Raw genomic sequence first — 18,270 nt, forward strand, 5'->3', positions numbered from 1 at the left:
TGCTTTTGCTCCAGGAAAAAGTCTGAATTCACAAAAACAGCTTAAATTGCTTCTAATCCCATAGCAGGGCAAGAGGAGTGCAGTTTTTCACCTTGTAGAAAAGTACATCTTGGTTACCTAGGAAACTGCTGTTTGGTTGGGAGCCAATTACACATTGTATTTTATATCTAACTTGCAACCTGCCTCAGTTTGCATTTTTTGAAGGTAAGATTCTGACAATGACAGGTATTTTTATAGAAGTGAATGTGGTGCTATATGGTCTAAATGTAGTATTTTCTTCAAAGCACTTAACCATAAAGGTTTAACAATTTGCTTTTTTTCCTCAGTGTACTTGCATGATTTTCGGATTATACTCCAATAATATACTCCAATAATATACAGTATTGTAGGTCAACAGGCTTCTGCCCAAATAGGTTCCAGCGTATGATTATGGTAGTCTTTGGCCTATGTCAATGGTGCATGTGTTCTGTGGCCCTGGAGAACCTCCTCTTCTGGGTTTCCCTCCCAGTGCTGTAGGCTCCTCCTCTTCTAGAGACCTACAGCGCAGCTCAGCCCTCGCTCCCTCTTCACAGGCTTTCACTGGCTGACTGTTGCGAAGTCTCCTGTGAGGAGAGGGGGGGGGGGGGCTAAAATGAGAGAACTACTGCAGAAGGGCACAATGCTGGATCGAGAGAGGGCTCAAGTACATTTTTAAGGATGGGGGTAAGCAACTATCTAAAGTCCACCCTAACCCTAAAATCTGTCTCTGTGGGCTGATATAGAAAAACGAAGACCCGTGTGGAGCTTGGGAGTAATTATTTTGTCCTGTGTAGTAGGGTATTTGCTGCTTTGTTCCTTCCACTCTGTGATCATTTAACATTTGAAAAGTGTTACATTTCCTCAAGTGTTTTTTTGGGTAATTACTGATCGATTGAGCCAACATGGTTCTATTTAAAATCCAGAGAAGTACTTGGAAATATGTATCATTGTACCCTGCTATTCATATTTAGCATTTGTCTGTTAAAAGGAATTTATATTTATGTAGGGCAATGACCTCCCTGTAACCCAGCATATTATACTGATTAGTAATGGAGATTTTGATCACTCATTTATATCTTGCACAGAAACAATTACACGTGTGACTGCATGGTAGCAAATTGATGCAGCTTTTTATTCTTACAAAAGATTGAGTGGATAAGTTCATAGGCTGTAATGAGAAGAGTCATGCTAGTTTAAAGCAATCTGGTCTAACCCCCTCCTTTTCGCTTTGCAAACCTTCCCTATTGTTTCATTAGCAGTCAGTTGAGTCTCACTGCAATATTTCATTCCTGCCTCCTGTTTTGCATGTTAAGTATTTTCATTATGAAAAAAAAATCTTCTCTACCTCTTCTCTGCCTAATGTTGGCTAATTTGGATTAAAGGACATAGGTCACAGATGCACAAGTGAGCACTTCTTCTGTAATTGTTGTTATAATACAGGATTTTATATAGTACCCACAGTTTGCGCAGCACTTGACAATATGAGGACAGAGAGCACAGTACAATACAAGTTAGTACAGGAAGAATTGGAGGGCCCTGCTCGTAGGAGCTTACACATCAACCGAGGATCAAGCGATACAAAAGGTAATAACTGTGGAGAATGAGCTGATAAAGAAAATAAAAGTACAGTAGTTCAGTGGCGGGCAGAATAGGCTTTTCTGATGAGTAGGGTTTTCAGGGATTGCCTGAAAGTGGATACAATAGTAGATAGATTGATTGGAGTAGGGGTTTCTGTAGGATGTGAGAGGCGTGGGAAAAGTCCTTTGAGGTGAGCATGGGACGAGGTGACACAAGAGCTAGAGACAGGAGGTCTTGGGAGTAATTGGGGTTACTAAACATACAACAGTAAAATCAATCAGTCTATATATGCAGTAAACCATGTTATACTCTGTGGAACCAAAGGGGTTAATTCCCTGCTTTGTGTAAAGCTGTTTGATCCTGTCTTCTCTGATCCTTCCACTGACTCCTAATATTTTCCGGATAACGGTCTATCAAGTCGAGTTAGGCTGCACAATGCTCAGTTTGGTGTGTATTGCTAGAGGGTTTTTTTCTGAGAGGATGCATTTGATCAGTACAGGGCAAATCGGCACCTTCCAGACAGAGGTTTAGGGGTCTTGAAGTCTCATAGGTCATTCTGAAAACTCCTCATACAAGCTTAAACCAGTGCTTGGCTGGACACTGATAAAACAAGACTGGTATATATTGCTAATGAAAAGGGTATTTAGCAGTTTATATTAACATAATTGCATTTCTGTGTACTGTGGGAGACCAGATATTGTGATCTGTTAATATGTAAAATTAAACAAGAAAAGGCGATTTATTCATATATAGTCATTTAGTAGCAGCAGCATGCTTTTATTTTACCTGTCATATTGGGGTTAAAAAACTAAAATTAGCCCTTTATAGTACAAAAAAAGCAGATAATCACTATTATCACTATTATAAGGGGTTCATTTATACTGTAAAACAGTGAAAAAATTAAAAAAAAACTCTTTTTAATCATATTATAGCATCAAGTCAAACTCTTGGGATATTGATCTGTTCAGTTAGGTAGCAGAGGGGGTTGCTCATCAGTTTCAGTTGCTTTGGTGGTAATAAAATTAACAGCTGCACTAGATGAGCAACAATGAGACAACCTCCAAAATAGTAAAGGTTTTACAGGTAGAAGTCAGTGACCTTTCTTTTCCCTACTCCTCTTTTCTGACTTTTTTTTCACTAATTTTGTATTTGGTTAGGGTTAGTGTCCCTTCTGGTAGCATGAGGCGATACCTAGACCCTATAGAGGTTGCAGTAGTCCAACTCCTCCAGGATGGCACTTGCCAGAAGATTTACTGTGTCTCCCAGCACAGTTTTAAGAGCATGGAGGAGATTCCAGGAGACAGGCAGTTACTCTAGGATAGCGGAACAGGGCTGTAGAACTTCTTTAACCCATCAGCTGGACCAGTATCTGCTCCTATGTGCAAGGAGGAACAGGATGAACACTGCCAGAGCCCTATAAAATGACCTCCATTAGGTCACTGGTGTGGATGTCTCTGACCAAGTAATCAGAAACTGACTTAATAAGGGTGGCCTGACGGCCTGACATAGTCTAGTGGGCCCGATGCTCACTGCCTGGCACCGTGGGGCTTGATTGGTATTTGCCACTGAACACCAGTATTGGCAGGTCTGCCACTGGCGCCATGTGCTTTTCAGATGAGCAGGTTCACCCTGATCACCTGACAGACGTGAAAGGGTCTGGAGAAGTCATTGAGACCATTATACTGCCTGTAACCTTTTTCGACATGACCTGTTTAGTGGTGGGTTAGTGATGGTCTGGGGAGGCATATCTGTGGAGTGATGCACAAACCTCCTACAGGCTAGACAATGGCACCCTGACTGCCATTAGGTATGGACCCATACCATTGTCGGACCCTACGCTGGTGCAGTGGATCCTGGGTTCCTCCTGGTGCACGACACCCGACCTCATATGGCGAGATTATGCAACCAGTTCCTGGAGGATGAAGGAGTGCCCTGGGTTATCAGGGTGCCAATGACTTGACCTGCACAGTGCCCAGGGTTATCAGGGTGCCATTTGCTTGACCAGCACAGTGCCCAGAGTTATCAGGGTGCCAGTGGCTTGACTCGCACAGTGCCCAGGGTTATCAGGGTGCCAGTGGCCTGACCAGCACAGTGCCTTGAGTTGTAATTCTACAAAGTAAAAATCTGTGGCAATTTGTTGCCATTGTGCCAAGGCACACCATGGTGCCACGGCACCCTGGTTGAAAAAGGCTGGTCTAGAAAACTGAAACTGAAAATAGTTGACGCTCACAAAGCTGGAGAAGGCTATAAGAAGATAGCAAAGCGTTTTCAGATGTCAATATCCTCTGTTCGGAATGTAATTAAGAAATGTCAGTCATCAGGAACAGTGGAAGTTAAAGCAAGATCTGGAAGACCAAGAAAAATATCAGACAGAACAGCTCGCAGGATTGTGAGAAAAACAATTCAAAGCCCACGTTTGACTGCAGGATCCCTCCAGAAAGATCTGGCAGACACTGGAGTTGTGGTACACTATTCCACTATAAAGAGATACTTGTACAAATATGGTCTTCATGGAAGAGTCATCAGAAGAAAACCTCTTCTACGTCCTCACCACAAAAATCAGCGTTTGAACTTGCAAATGAACATATAGACAAGCCTGATGCATTTTGGAAACAAGTTCTGTGGACCTATGAGGTTAAAATTGAACTTTTTGGCCGGAATGAGCAAAGGTACGTTTGGAGAAGGAGCACAGAATTTAATGAAAAGAACCTCTGTCCAACTGTTAAGCATGGGGGTGGATCAATCATGCTTTGGGGTTGTATTGCAGCCAGTGGCACAGGGAACATCTCACGAGTAGAAGGAAAAATGGATTCAACAAAATTTCAGCAAATTTTGGATGGTAACTTGATGCCATCTGTGAAAAAGCTGAAATTAAAGAGGATGGCTTCTACAAATAGATAATGATCCTAAACGCACCTCGAAATCCATGGGGGATTACAACAAGAGGCGTAAGCTGAAGGTTTTGCAATGGCCTTCACAATCTCCTGACCTCAACATAATTGAAAATCTATGGATAGACCTTAAAGTGGAGTTCCACCCTAAATTTATACTTGCCTCCATCTTCTTGCTCCGGGTCACCTGAAAAACAAATGGATAATCACAATTTTTTTTTTTTTTTTTTTACTTACCTCGTATAGAAGAAAATATACTTGCCTTACTTCCTCCTTCCTCCCCTCGGCGGCCACGGCCCATCGCCACTTCCTGGCTTTGCAATGATTCCTGGGAGCTGAACGTCATCGCTCCCAGGAATCAATGCGCCTGCACCGGCCCCGACGTCAGTTCCGGTGCGCGCGCGTCATTCCCTTCTAAACCGCTTCTGGGCATGCCCAGAAGCTGTGGAGGGATGACGCGCTCGCACCAGAAGTGACGCCGGTGCAGTGCATCGTGGGACCGAAGAAGACGGAAGAGGATCGCGCTTGCTTCAAGCTGCCCACACCTGAGATTGCAGCGCTGGACAATACTTTTTCAAGGTAAGTATTTCTCCTAAAAGGTAAGTGCAGCCCGGGACAGATCAGAAGCTAGCCATTGTGGAATGTACTAGCCCTGACTGTCCCGGGGGTATTTTTATTAAAAAAAAAAGTGTTCCCAGGGTGGAACTCCGCTTTTTAAAGAGCAGTGCGTGACAGACAGCCCAGAAATCTCAAAGAACTGAAAGACTTTTGTAAGGAAGAATGGGCAAAGATACCTCGAACAAGAATTGAAAGACTCTTGGCTGGCTACAAAAAGCGTTTACAAGCTTTTATACTTGCCAAAGGGGGCAGTACAAGATATTAACTCTGCAGGGTGCCCAAACTTTTGCAGACACCATTTTTTTTTCCTGTTATTTTGAAAGTGCAAATGATGGAAATAAAATCTAACTTTTGTTAATTACTTCTGATTAATACTTATTATTACTGATTAATAATTCTAATCTGTAATTTGATGCCTTTTGGAGATTTTTTTCCATCTTTCCTTGGCTTCTTTATGCACATTAATACAAATTTTTGCCTGGGGTGCCCAAACTTTCGATCCCCACTGTATATGTGTGTGTGTGTATATATGTATGTGTGTGTGTGTGTGTATATATATATATATATATATATAGAGATAAAGTAGGCTATATGGGCATTTCAATTAGCAGTTAGACAGGAAGCTACAGTTGTGTTCAAAATTATTCAACCCCCACTGAAATTGATTGTTTTGGCCAGTTTGATATTGATTTTGATCATTCAGTCATCCTGCTTACAATTAAATCAAAGAGGCACGTGTAGGTCAGACAAATATAACATAACATAACATTTATAATGAAATAACCACAAATGTCTTTTCTGTGCTCACATCATTATCAGTTTTATTCAACCCCCAAGTGACGTTCAATCTTAGTACTTAGTACAACATCCTTTTACAGTTATAACAGCTTTTAAACGTGAAGCATAGCTTGACACAAGTGTCTTGCAGCGATCTACAGGTATCTTCGCCAATTCGTCATGGACAAAAGCCTCCAGTTCAGTCACATTCTTAGGCTTGAGCACTGCCACTGCTTTCTTTAAGTCCCACCAGAGGTTCTCAATCGGATTTAAGTCTGGTGACTGTGATGGCCACTCCAAAATGTTCCAGCCTTTAATCTGCAACCATGCTCTAGTGGACTTGGAGGTATGCTTGGGATCATTGTCCTGTTGAAAGGTCCAACATCTCCCAAGCCTCAGGTTTGTGACGGACTGCATCACATTGTCATCCAATATCTCCTGGTACTGAAGAGAATTCATGGTGCCTTGCACGCGCTGAAGCTTCCCTGTACCTGCAGAAGCAAAACAGCCCCAAACATGATTGACCCCCGCCATGCTTCACAGTAGGCAAGGTGTTCTTTTCTTCATAGGCCTTGTTCTTCCTCCTCCAAACATAGCATTGATACATGGGCCCAAACGGTTCTAATTTTGTTTCATCAGTCCGCAGAACACTATCCCAAAACTTCTGTGGTTTGTCCACATGACTTTTGGCATACTGCAGTTGACTCTTCTTATTCTTTGGAGACAGCAAGGGGGTGCGCCTGGGAGTTCTGGCATGGAGGCCTTCATTACGCAGTGTGCGCCGTATTGTCTGAGCAGAAACTTCAGTACCCACATCTGACAAATCTTTTTTTCTCAGTTCCTCAGCAGTCACACGGGGACTTTTCTCCACTCTACTCTTCAGGTAGTGCACAGCAGTCAAAGTCAGCATCTTCTTTCTGCCACGACCAGGTAGCGTTTCAACTGTGCCCTTTGCCTTGAATTTGCGAATGATGCTTCCTATGGTGTCTCTTGGTATGTTTAACATCTTTGCAATCTTCTTATAGCCATTGCCCTTCCTGTGAAGAGTAATCACCTCTTCTCTTGTCTTCCTGGACCATTCTCTTGACTTTACCATGTTTGTAACCACACCAGTAAATGTCTAGAAGGAGTAACAGTCATTTTAAAGCTGCCTAATTGGTGCTTATTAGGCTTTATTGCTGCTCCCTGACATCCACAGGTGTTTTCAATACCTGATTGAAAACAATTCAATGAACCTCTGTTCTTCAGAGTGGTAGTCTTTAAGGGGTTGAATAATTGTCAATGAAGAATTCACAAAAGAAACATTTGCTACTGTATTACAAAACCAATTGATGTCATTTTAGTTGCATATGGTTCTTTAAGAAGTCCTTGTAGGATTTCATACTGAATACAATTACAAATGTACACTAAATTCCCTAAAACCCTTTACAGCATTGGGCGTTGAATAATTTTGAACACAACTGTATATGAAGGGTGGAAGGCAGATGTATATCTTTTATATTTAGGTATTGCTAAAAGCTGAGCCCCCCCCTTTTTTTTTTATTATTATTATGGATATGATCATTTTAAATATGCACAAAACTGGTAAAGTTTTACTTTAAATGTAATTGTAATGTCTCATATTACCTCCAGTCTGTCAGCCTCCACCTTCTCTGGGCTCGGATGCTGATCTTCCCTGCAGTGTCTTTAACCACTTGCCGACCGCCGCACGACTATTTACTGCGGCGGTCAGCCCCTCACAGGCAAGGCGACGTAGGGCTACGTCGCTAGCCTGTGAGACTCTAGGGAGCGAGCGCGCTCCCGCTTGGTCACGGTCCGATGTCCTCCGGGCACTCGTGATTGTCCGTTACACCCGAAGAAAGGCAGACGGCTAATGTAAACAAAGCCGCCTGTCATTCTTCCCTGTGTAAGAATGGAGATCATACGGTTCTGCTATGTAGGACCATTGATCTCTGTTCTTACACCAGTAGCCACATTCAATCACAGTTAGAAGCACGCCCCTAGGGATACACTTAACCCCTCCCTCTCAAATAAAGTTAACTCATTCACTGCCAGTGTCATTTTTACAGTAACAGTGCATATGTATAGCACTGATTACTGTAGTAATGTCACTGGTAACCCCAAACGTGTCAAAAATGTCAGTCAAGGGTCCGATCTGTCCGCCACAATGTCGCAGTCCCGCATTTACTCGTTAAAAAAAAAAAATGACAATCTTTCCCTTAGTAAACATAATAACTTTTGCGCAAACCAATCAAAATACGCTTTTTGCCATTTTTTTTTTTTACCAAACATATGTAGCATAAAACAAATTGGCCTAAAATGTTAAAAAAATTAGATTTTTACATTTTTTGGGAATTTCATATTAAAAAAATGGGAAAAATATTGATATTTGTGCAAAATTGACGCTCTTTTTTTGTTTATAGCGCATGATCAAAAATCGCACAGGTGATCAAATACCACCAAAAGAAAGCTCTGTTTGTGGGAAAAAAAGGACGTCAAATTAGTTTAGGTACAGCATCGCACGACCGCGCAATTGTCCGTTAAAGTCACGCAGTGCCGAATCGTAAATAGGCCCTGGTCAGGAAGGGGGTAAAATCTTCCAGGGCTGAAGTGGTTAAAGTGATTATTTTTTTTTTTAACCACAAACATGTTATACTTATCTGCTGTGTAATGGTTTTGCACAGAGCAGCACTGATTCTCCTCTTCTGGGGTCCCCCGCCGATGCGTCTGGCCCCTCCTGCCTTCAGAGTGCCCCAATAGCAAGCTGCAAAGTATAGTTTAGAGTGCCCCTATAGCTAGGTAAAGAGAAAAAAAAAAAAAAAAAAGCTTCTGCCTTTAGAACCACACTTACTGCCCATGGCTACATGTCCTATTAGGCATTGCTACTCACACATTCACACAAGTTCTCAGGCACTTATTGATATGTATGCATGGTGTACTGAGAGATTTGTGTGCTGCATTGTATTTCCTGATATGTAAACAAATAATGCAGTCTGTATGCATGCCAATCAAACGACTCACCAACTAATCGGTTATGAAAATTGTTGACCACTATTTTCATAGTTGATTAGTTGTCGATTAATCAATTTTTTTTTCGGCCCTAGATTTGACATCCAGATATGGCAGTTAATAAGTTGCGTGAGGAGACTGATGGAGTGAGCCAAGGGGTAGAGGGATAGATTTGGGTGTTGTCAGTGTAGAAATTGTATTAAAATCCATGGGAGGCTATTACCTGACTCAGGGAAGAGGTGTGGATCGAGAATGGGTGAGGTCAAAACAGAACCTTGGGGGACCCCATGGAGAAAGGAAGAGGAGGAAACGGAAATCGAAGGGATTCTGAAGGTGTGATGGGATAGATAGGATGAGAACCAGTAAAAAGTACAGTCACTGAGACCAAGGGAGTGGAGTTTTTTGAGGAGGAGGTTTTCAAATGTACCAAAGACAGCAGAGCGGTCCAGGAGTAAGAGTATAGAATAGTGTCTATTGGTTTTAGCTGTTAGTCGATCGTTTGTGAGTTTTAGGAGAGCAGAGCAGTTTAATTGTTGAGGGTGAAAAACAAACTGAAAAGGATTAAGATTATTCTCAGTGAGGTGGTTGTTTGTTGTAGACCAGACATTAAAGGAGTTTGGAGGAAAAGGGGAGCAAGTAGCTAGGGCAAGAGAGGGAATGATTGAAGATGTGAGTTAGTTTGTAGGATAGAGCAAGAGGGTGATCATAATATATGCAGGGGGAATATGGTCTGGGGAGGCAGGTGGTTGGGTGGGCATTAGACAAAAGTTAGATGTGATGGCTGCATTCATTTAAAAATAAATGGTTTGCTGTAACTGATTATCCAGGGTGGTCTCTCACTAATACAGGAGGTGTGTTACTAGTCAGATTATCGGGTAAACATGGGGAAAAAAGGCAAAGAAAGAAAACGAATGTAGTCACCATATCTAATGATTGGTAACCTGTTTTTCGGGTTTGGTCTTAATGCCGCTTTAATTTAAATGACATACAGTAAATTACCCATATACAACTTATACACAGAAGAGACACATTATTCCATTCTATGGCATGGTTTCATCCCTGCCATCAGGACTTGGTGTGACTGTCTATACACAGAAGAGCCACGCTGATCTTTTGCCACTAGTTTGAGTGTTCCTTTTTATATTTTGGCTTTCCATGCACTCCTTTGCTTTTCATTAAGACAGTACAGTTGGGAAAATTTACACTTATTGGCCATCCTCATTGTTCTTCGCAGTAACCTTGTCTATGCAGTTATTCATTGTGTTTTTGGTGCCATTATACCATGTGTTTTTCCTTGTAGCCAACCACATCTGTGTTGAAAGTTTCTGAGCTGGCAGCCTTATGTTTCGCAAAAAACGTTAGTCTTGCATAGGGACAAGGGATATTGAGGCCCTTCCTGCTCAAGGTATTCTGTCTTTCACCCTAACCAGGACTTTGTTCTCCCATCCATTGGTCCAACTCCAGTTCACTAAAAGGAAATTTCCCTCCTTTGGGCTATGCAAGCCTTTCAGCCAGTGTGCCTTTTCAGAAAGACAGATTTCCCCTTTTCATCCTGGGTTGACCCTGTAGTATCCCCTGGCTTCTCTTTCCACAATTTCTAGGTAGCTCAGACAGACCATTGTTCAAGCTTATGGTCTCCATTGAGTTCTTGTTCCCCTTCTGTTTAACATTTCTTCTTGGGCTTTTTGGTATCAGGCTTCTGTTCAGATTTGCTGGGCTACCATATCGTTTTATGCTCACATTCTCCAAAGTTCTAGATGGTGGACATTTCTGCCTCATTTGTTGCCAGTTTTGGTTATAAGATCCTTCAGACAGATCTTTTAACTGCAGGCAATCCCCAGTAAAGCCTTGTACACACGATCAGATTATCGGACACATTTTCATCCGTTTTTTGTTGCATGCTAGTCTCGTATCGAAAGTGAAGAGGTTACATTTTATACGAAAATTCTTGTACGACCGAATTCGACTTCAGAAGTGATGCCATGTGTTGAATTGTGGTAAAACAAATTTAAAACAGCGCTAGCAATCCATGTGAGAGTTAAATAGTGATATATAAAACAAATTGATAAAGATTTGACAAATATTTCAAATGTGGTAAATCAGTCCTTAACAGTGATATATCCAATAAAGTGTACAGGTGCAGAAATGGTTATCCAAACGGTGCTCAGGTGATTGGCAAACCCTCTTGGTTCCCTACTCGCCACAATAATGCGTCTCAAACGCTTGTAAAATCCATTGGACTATTGCACTCAGGCTCTTGCTGGGGGTGATCCAAGATCGGGATGCCTTGCAAGGGATCGCTCCAAGGAAGACCTCCGTATGCCCCAAATATAAAACAAAAGGACCGCAGATAGTGTAGTATGTTTAGGTAACTTATTGGCCCCAAAGCAATAAAAACATACTTGCAAGACAGAAGTAAAAAAAACGCAGAGTAATGGAACAAGTGATGATGGACGTCGCTATTAGCGTGCGCTCCACTGACAATCCAGGAAGTAAACCGGATGTGACGATGCGTTCCAGCCGTACCGGAAGTGCGTCAACACGTTTCGCCCGCCTATTGGGTGTTTTCAAAGACATCATATCCGGTCGGCAGAGTTCTATTTATATATCGAGCACAGACGGACATCACATCCGGTGCTTATAAATGATACAATTTTTCCGGCATTTAGAATATGTAAATTCTGTTCTACTAAGCTACTGAATCCTTGAATTGTTTGTGTTCTTTCATTCCTGAGCATGCATTGTCTTGCTCTTATGATTTTTTCAGACGAAAACTGTACTAATTAAACATCGTACGTTGTGTTCACGTACAATAAAAAATTTTATAGCCTGCACATCTACTTTTTGTTGTAAGAAAATTTGTAAACGGTTGTCGAAAGCACCATTCGAACGATCTGAACAGCCTTTAGTCTGGGTTCACACTAATGCGAGTGTAGGCGTTGCGTGTGATTCGCACCGTGTTCCTCTGCACATCACATGCGATGTCTGTGCAATGCGAATTCAGGCATACAGTTTGTTTAAAATTGCATCGCATTCACACCAAAATGGTGCAGGACCCTTTTTTTTTTTTTTGTCTGCACTGGAATCGGATCGCATGGGTATTCAGTCTCATGCAAATCTGGTTCCACAGTTCACACTGTGTTCTGCAAACCGAAGTGGGGGGTGTCATTAACATTGTATTGACACCCGCAGCTGTTAGCAGTATGAACTGCCTGCGATTCAGATGTGATGGGGGAACCCCGAACTGGAATCTGTGGTTCCCTCATCGTACCAGTGTGAACCCAGCTTTAAGGTTGTTTACATTGGACCGGTTAGTGCTAGCTGTTACTTTTTGTTCTGGAGCAATGTCCTAATATAACACTGCTCTCCCCTAATTTGGGAGATGACAAAATCCAGCAGAGTATTTTGTAAATATTACATTGAACAGCAGTCTTCAGAGTCCCATTCGTCAGTCATGTCATATCAAGCATAGAGACACTACAATCCAGCATAATATATTCAATCCATAATATGCACCTAGTTAGCTTCAATAATGACGAAATTATGTATGGGAATATATACTCTGTGTTTGTATAAAAGATTGGTATAGACTGTCCTACACGTGACTTCATAGTCATGTGGGCTGCACAGATGAGCAAAAGGAGGAAATTAAGCTCTTGAAAGGGAACTGCAATTAGAACATGCTCAATAGAGGACATCAGCTTGTCGACACAATCCCAGCCTGCAGTGGGGACCCAGCTGAAGGCAGGATCAACCAGGTATATGTCACTCTGACTCTACACAAAGCATGCTTTAGTGGCTTTGTTAATGTGCACTCTGTTGTATAGCATGTAAGGAGAGCTTTTCAAAGTGCAGAGAATGCATTAGGTAAAACAAAAAAAAAAAAAACTTTAGTCTTTAGAACCACTTTAAAGGGGTAATTCACCTCTACCATAAAACTGCCTATGCATGTAAGAGGTGTAGGTATATAAAAAATAAACTCTGCAGCTCTGACTAAAGTTGAAAAATGCTGTTGCTATAGGTGTGTATGCCATTTACATACCTCCTGAAGCCTGAGTGGAATATTTCCAGGACAATGTGAAGAGGGGCCTAGTCATTACTGCTCACCTCCACCATTACTGGTGTGAGCTCATTCTTGGATTCAAACTCCCTCACATGCACGTTCTCTCCTGATGCAGTAGCCATGAGCTCAGTATTTGAGTGCTCACTATGGTGAGGGGGTTACAATTTGGATTAAGTTTGAGGGCTAGGTAGGTGAGCAAAATTAAAAACCATAATACATTCCCTTTTAAAGGGTAAGGAAACCTTTAACCACTTTCCCACTAGCCACTGTGCTGCTACTGCGGCACAGTGGCTCGTTATCGTCTAGCGACGTACACCTACGTCGCTAGACTCCTCCCCTGTAGGGGAAGGATCGTCGGGGAATCCAGTTTGGAGATCCGCCCGCCTGTCTCCTAAGTGATCTGTCAGGGAGTGACCTGTCAGGGAGTGACAGATCTGAGTGTTCAGCATAGCTGAACATCCGATCTGTCCCTGGCTCACACAGTCACCTCCCCCCCCCCCCCCACACGTCAGTAAGCACCAGGCATACATTAACCCCTCCCTCTCCAATAAAATTAACCCCTTCCCTGCCAGTGTCATTTTTACAGTAACAGTGCATATTTATAGCACTGATTACTGCAGTAATGTCACTGGTACCCCCAAAAGTGTCAAAAATGTCAGTCAAGGGTCCGATCTGTCCGCCGCAATGTCGCAGTCCCACAAAAAAAATCGCAGATCGCCGCCATTACTCGTTAAAAAAAAAAAACACAAAAAATGACAAAAATCTTTCCCTTAGTTAGTAAACGCAATAACTTTTGCGCAAACCAATCAAAATACGCTTATTGCGATTTTTTTTTTTTTTTTTTTACCAAACCTGGGTAGCAGAAAACAAATTGGCCAAAAATTTTAAAAAAAATTTGTTTTTACATCTTTTTTGGGGGGAATTTCATATAAAAAAAATGTTAAAAATATTGTTATTTTTTCAAAATAAATGCTCTTTTTTTGTTTATAGCGCAAAAAGTAAAAATCGCACAGGTGATCAAATACCATCAAAAGAAAGCTCTGTTTGTGGGAAAAAAAAGGACGTAAATTTCGTTTGGGTACGGTGTCTCATGACTGCGCAATTGTCAGTTAAAGTCGCACAGCGCCGAATCGCAAAAAGTGGCCCAGACGTAAGACAGCAAAATGCTCTAGTGGTAAAGTGGTTAAACAATTTCTCTAACCCCCTTCCTCTTATTCCTGTAAGCAGAAGTATATCACTGTCCTATCCCAAAACTTTATACTTGGATATATTTAACCACTGATTCCCCAGGCAGTGTACATCCTTTGCCAGCTTCTTCTCTTGTTGACTGAGCGAAGCTTAGTTTAAATATTTTGTTATAAAGTTTTCTTACCTTTTATATACTTAAAAACTCTGCGCCAGTGCTGATAGCTACCTTTCCTTGCTCACGAATGCAAAAAGAAACCAATGTGTACATTATGCTGGGCAAAAAGGTAAGTCCCTAAAGCTTGATAAAAAATGTAAAGGTTTGTTTCATTCTTTTTTTTTTTTTTTTTTTTATATTTGACCTCTGAGTTTCGGGTCAACCTTTTAAATGTTGGTTAATAAACACAAAAATTAAACCATGACCTTCTCAGTTTTTTTTTATTTTTTTCTGCTTAATGACTTTTTATCCTGCCTTTGCTTCACGTGGAAGAAAGTTTAATTTTGTACCCATTTTGTGTATGTTGTAATATTCAATCTTTCTAAAATGTTCTTGATTTTTTGCAGTGGATGATTCAGAAGCCGTATAAAGTGGCAACATTTTTTGGATGCATTGGAACAGATAAGTTTGGCGAGATCTTGAAGAAGAAGGCCGAGGAGTCTCATGTTGATGCCCGTTACTTTGAACAGAGCGAGCAGCCTACCGGAACATGTGCTGCTTGCATCACTGGTGACAACAGGTCAGCTACCTTGAACCATAGAAAATGGCCACTGATTACAGTACCTATGTCTAAAGACCCCATGACAGAAGTTTTTTTGCCTAGATAGATGGAGGGAAAGGAAAGTTGGTATACCGGTCAGTTCTTGGCTGCACAAACTTCTTTTTTTTTTTTTTAATATATGGAGTCATTAGGTCTTCAAGCAAAACCCAGGACCATTATAAAAACCTGTCCTTTACAATTGTGCTTATACAAATATACAAAGCTTGAGTAAAATAGCTTCCCAGAAATCCCCTGCATTCCAGAAATCAAGTTGAATGTGGGTCCCAGGCCCTGTTTGCTTTTTGCAGTGCCCCAATTAAAATATTTTTGGTCATAGAAGCTGGTAGAGGGCTTTCTGAGCCTGTGAGTTTTACCTTGATAAGTCAGAATAGCTACTTCCAGGAAGTTTTATTATTGTACCTGAAAATCTTAACCTATTGTGCCTCACATTCTGGCCTTCCTATATACAGGGCTTGACCAAAATATAGCTCTTGGCACCCAGAAGGGGCAAGTTTTCAGCCTTATGCTCCATTTCAAATGCCGCTTGCTGTTCATTCACTTATATGAACCTTTTATTCAATGTTTTTCTCTTACCAGGCCCCCTTTTCTGTGCAGAAACCACTCTTTGCTGGCATGAATCTCTAAGGGAATATCCTTCATGGGTTCAAAGTAGCCTTTCTAGTGGCCATCAGGTCTACCAGAAAGGTCTCTGAACTAGAAGTCCTTTTCCTGTAAAAAGACCTTCCTCATACTTCACAGCAAGGTTGATTACACCGTTGACCATCCCTTTATGCCACAGGTGGTATCAGCATTACATCTAATTAAGCACATTGTTCCATCATCCTTGTGCCCTGCTCGTAAGCACACAAAGAAAATCTCTCTACATTTGCTGATCATAGTCAGCTAATAGAGTTCACCTCAAAGCTACTGCTTCCATCAAACTATTTACGGTTTGTCCTTTCCTTGGGTGCTGAAAAAGGGCACAAGGCTCCAAAATTTACCATTGCACAGTAGATAAGGGATTTGATTGCTAGAGCCTATGCTTTAAAAGAACAACCTTCACACTTACACTCCACCAAATTTGTTGGAAAATCCTGAGCCTTTAGGCACCAAGCCTATATTGCCCTACTCCATAAGGTCACCACCTAGTCTACTGTTCATAGTTTTTCAAAGTTTTACCAAGGGGATGTCCTGTCTTCTGCTGATGCAGATTTCATCTTTTATCCTTGTTGTTTTTGGGCATGTTGGCACGGTTCTGTTTGGCTAGTTGTTGCCCACACTTATTTATTGCTTGGGGACATCCCATGCTGTATGAATAGGATGCCTGTGTCCTGTGCTGCATTATTACGATAAGAAGAATTTTGAGTTATCTGTAAATTCCATACTTGTGCTACACAGGACACCGGTTACCCTCCCCCCAAACTTTCCCTGTTACTCTGCATTGCCTGCTACAAAACTGAGGCTCAGAGTGGGGTAAGGTTATAGGAGAGGTGCCCCGGGGACCGTGTCATCAAAAGCTTGCCAGTGTCAGATCACCTGAAGATACAAGCCTTTAACCCATAGTATAAGAATAAGTTGCTTATATCCTATAGTGTACGATTAAGAAAATGCATTTTAGAGATATCATAGCTAAGGGTTAATGACTTCTGAAAGGATGCAGACCATGCAACTTTTCTCAACACAACTCAGATTGCATCAGTCTGTCTGTTTCTTTTCTGATGGTCCCCATAGGGGGAACAGCTTACTTCTCATTCCACTACTAGGTGGAGTCGACAGCTCGAAACCAAAATACAGGACTTTTCAATCTTTTGTCATGCCATCATCCCTAGAATGTGTAACAAAAAAAAAAGTGGGCTTTGGAATTTTGAAGGGCACACAGAAGATTGAACAGTTTACTGAGTGCACACATTAACGTCAACCATGTGTAAAAATGACAAAAAAAGTATTTATTAAAACAAAATTCTTGGCTTTCACAGGGAAAGTGTATGACTGACATATGATACAAAACCCTGAGATATAAAATAACCACTCTGCAGATGCACATGGTGTCAAAATAGACATTTACATACAGACATGTTCATGTGGATGAGCCCAATGTGTTTATCTAATCTTCCTTGTGGCATAGAGTGGAAATTCTACATAGAGTACATGGTTGTACAAAACCAGCCGAAACGTTAAAAATAAAGGACCATGGTAGATGGCATTCCCTCCAGTTACCATCTAGACCAGTAGAGGGCAGAGGTACACACAACTAATATTGGAGAGGCCCCCATAGTGGATTTGTGTTGTAGCCCAATATACCTTAACCAGTGCAAGCGGATCTGTACAATAGCCATGTGGACCTTAGTGGTTGTTTTTAGATCTCCTTGATGGTTTAGTATCGGCTGTCATCCCTACTTTCCCTGTGGAAAGTTTTTTTTTTTTTTTTATTAAATTTTTATTTGTTTTTTTGTGAAATTTTTGTTTTGCTAAATAAACATTTTTGTAATTTTTAGATAATTTTGTATATTTTGGGGTGTGTGCTCAGTAAGCTGTTGAGTCTTCAGTGTGCCCTTCAAAATCCATTGCCTACTTTTTTGCCTACTTTTTTACATGTATTTGATTACTTCATTTGAGCTAATGGCCTCAAAAACCAGGTTCCTACTTTCCTTGTCAAAGCGCACTTTACTAGATCAGTTGGTGATTCTGGGTCCTTTCAGAGCCAGGCATCTATTACTTTGAAAACCAGGTGGCAGTCTTGCAATCAATCAACACGCTTATTAAGTTTTACCAGGGGGACAGAGGATTGAATAATCTCCTCATTGATGCCCATCTTCTGGATTTCTATGGGTTGAATAAGTCAATTTGCTTTGAATGTAGGCTTTACTAAACTATATGGACACAGTGTCAAGCAGTTACCTTGTCAAGCAAGAAAATCTATTTCAGTTGAATATTTGTGAGCTTGGACTCCAAGCAGTGAAATTATATAACTTCTCACAAGACAATATGTCTAATATGACCGTACATCTTATATTGCAAATCTCCAGTTATTGACTATTGAAGAGGAATGTTTGGGCTGTAACCAAATATTTTATTTTGATTAGGTATATAACATGAAGCTTGAATACTTGCCATTGTTCTTAATATCTGCCTAAAGTTATTATATAAAGTCATTTTTATTTTTTTGTTGGGAAAGGTTAAAACCAGTGTCACTTTTTTTTGTTGTGCTATTTGTGTCTCATTATGGAGATTTCCTTACACTTCCTGTCCTTGCAGTACCAACAGAAGGTGGGATATCTCTCTTCAAAGTGAGGGGAAACTAGTCTTAGACAATTGTCATTGAGAAAGTGTCTCCCTAAAGCCCCGTACACACGTACCGATTGTCGGCCGCAAA

General features: G+C 41.2%; 1 protein-coding gene across 4 annotated transcripts in view; it reads left to right on the top strand.

Moving 5' to 3' along the window:
• ADK (adenosine kinase) overlaps positions 1-18,270 on the top strand; it is a 320,703-nt gene that overhangs the window by 175,651 nt on the left and 126,782 nt on the right. For all 4 annotated transcript variants that reach the window (XM_082268425.1, XM_082268428.1, XM_082268426.1 and 1 more), the window contains exon 5: positions 14,704-14,876. In XM_082268425.1, the coding sequence (XP_082124551.1) occupies positions 14,704-14,876 (173 nt within the window). The remainder of the gene's footprint in view (positions 1-14,703; positions 14,877-18,270) is intronic.

This window comes from Pelophylax lessonae, assembly GCF_965119305.1.
Source record: "Pelophylax lessonae genome assembly, chromosome: 9".
NCBI lineage: Eukaryota > Metazoa > Chordata > Amphibia > Anura > Ranidae > Pelophylax > Pelophylax lessonae.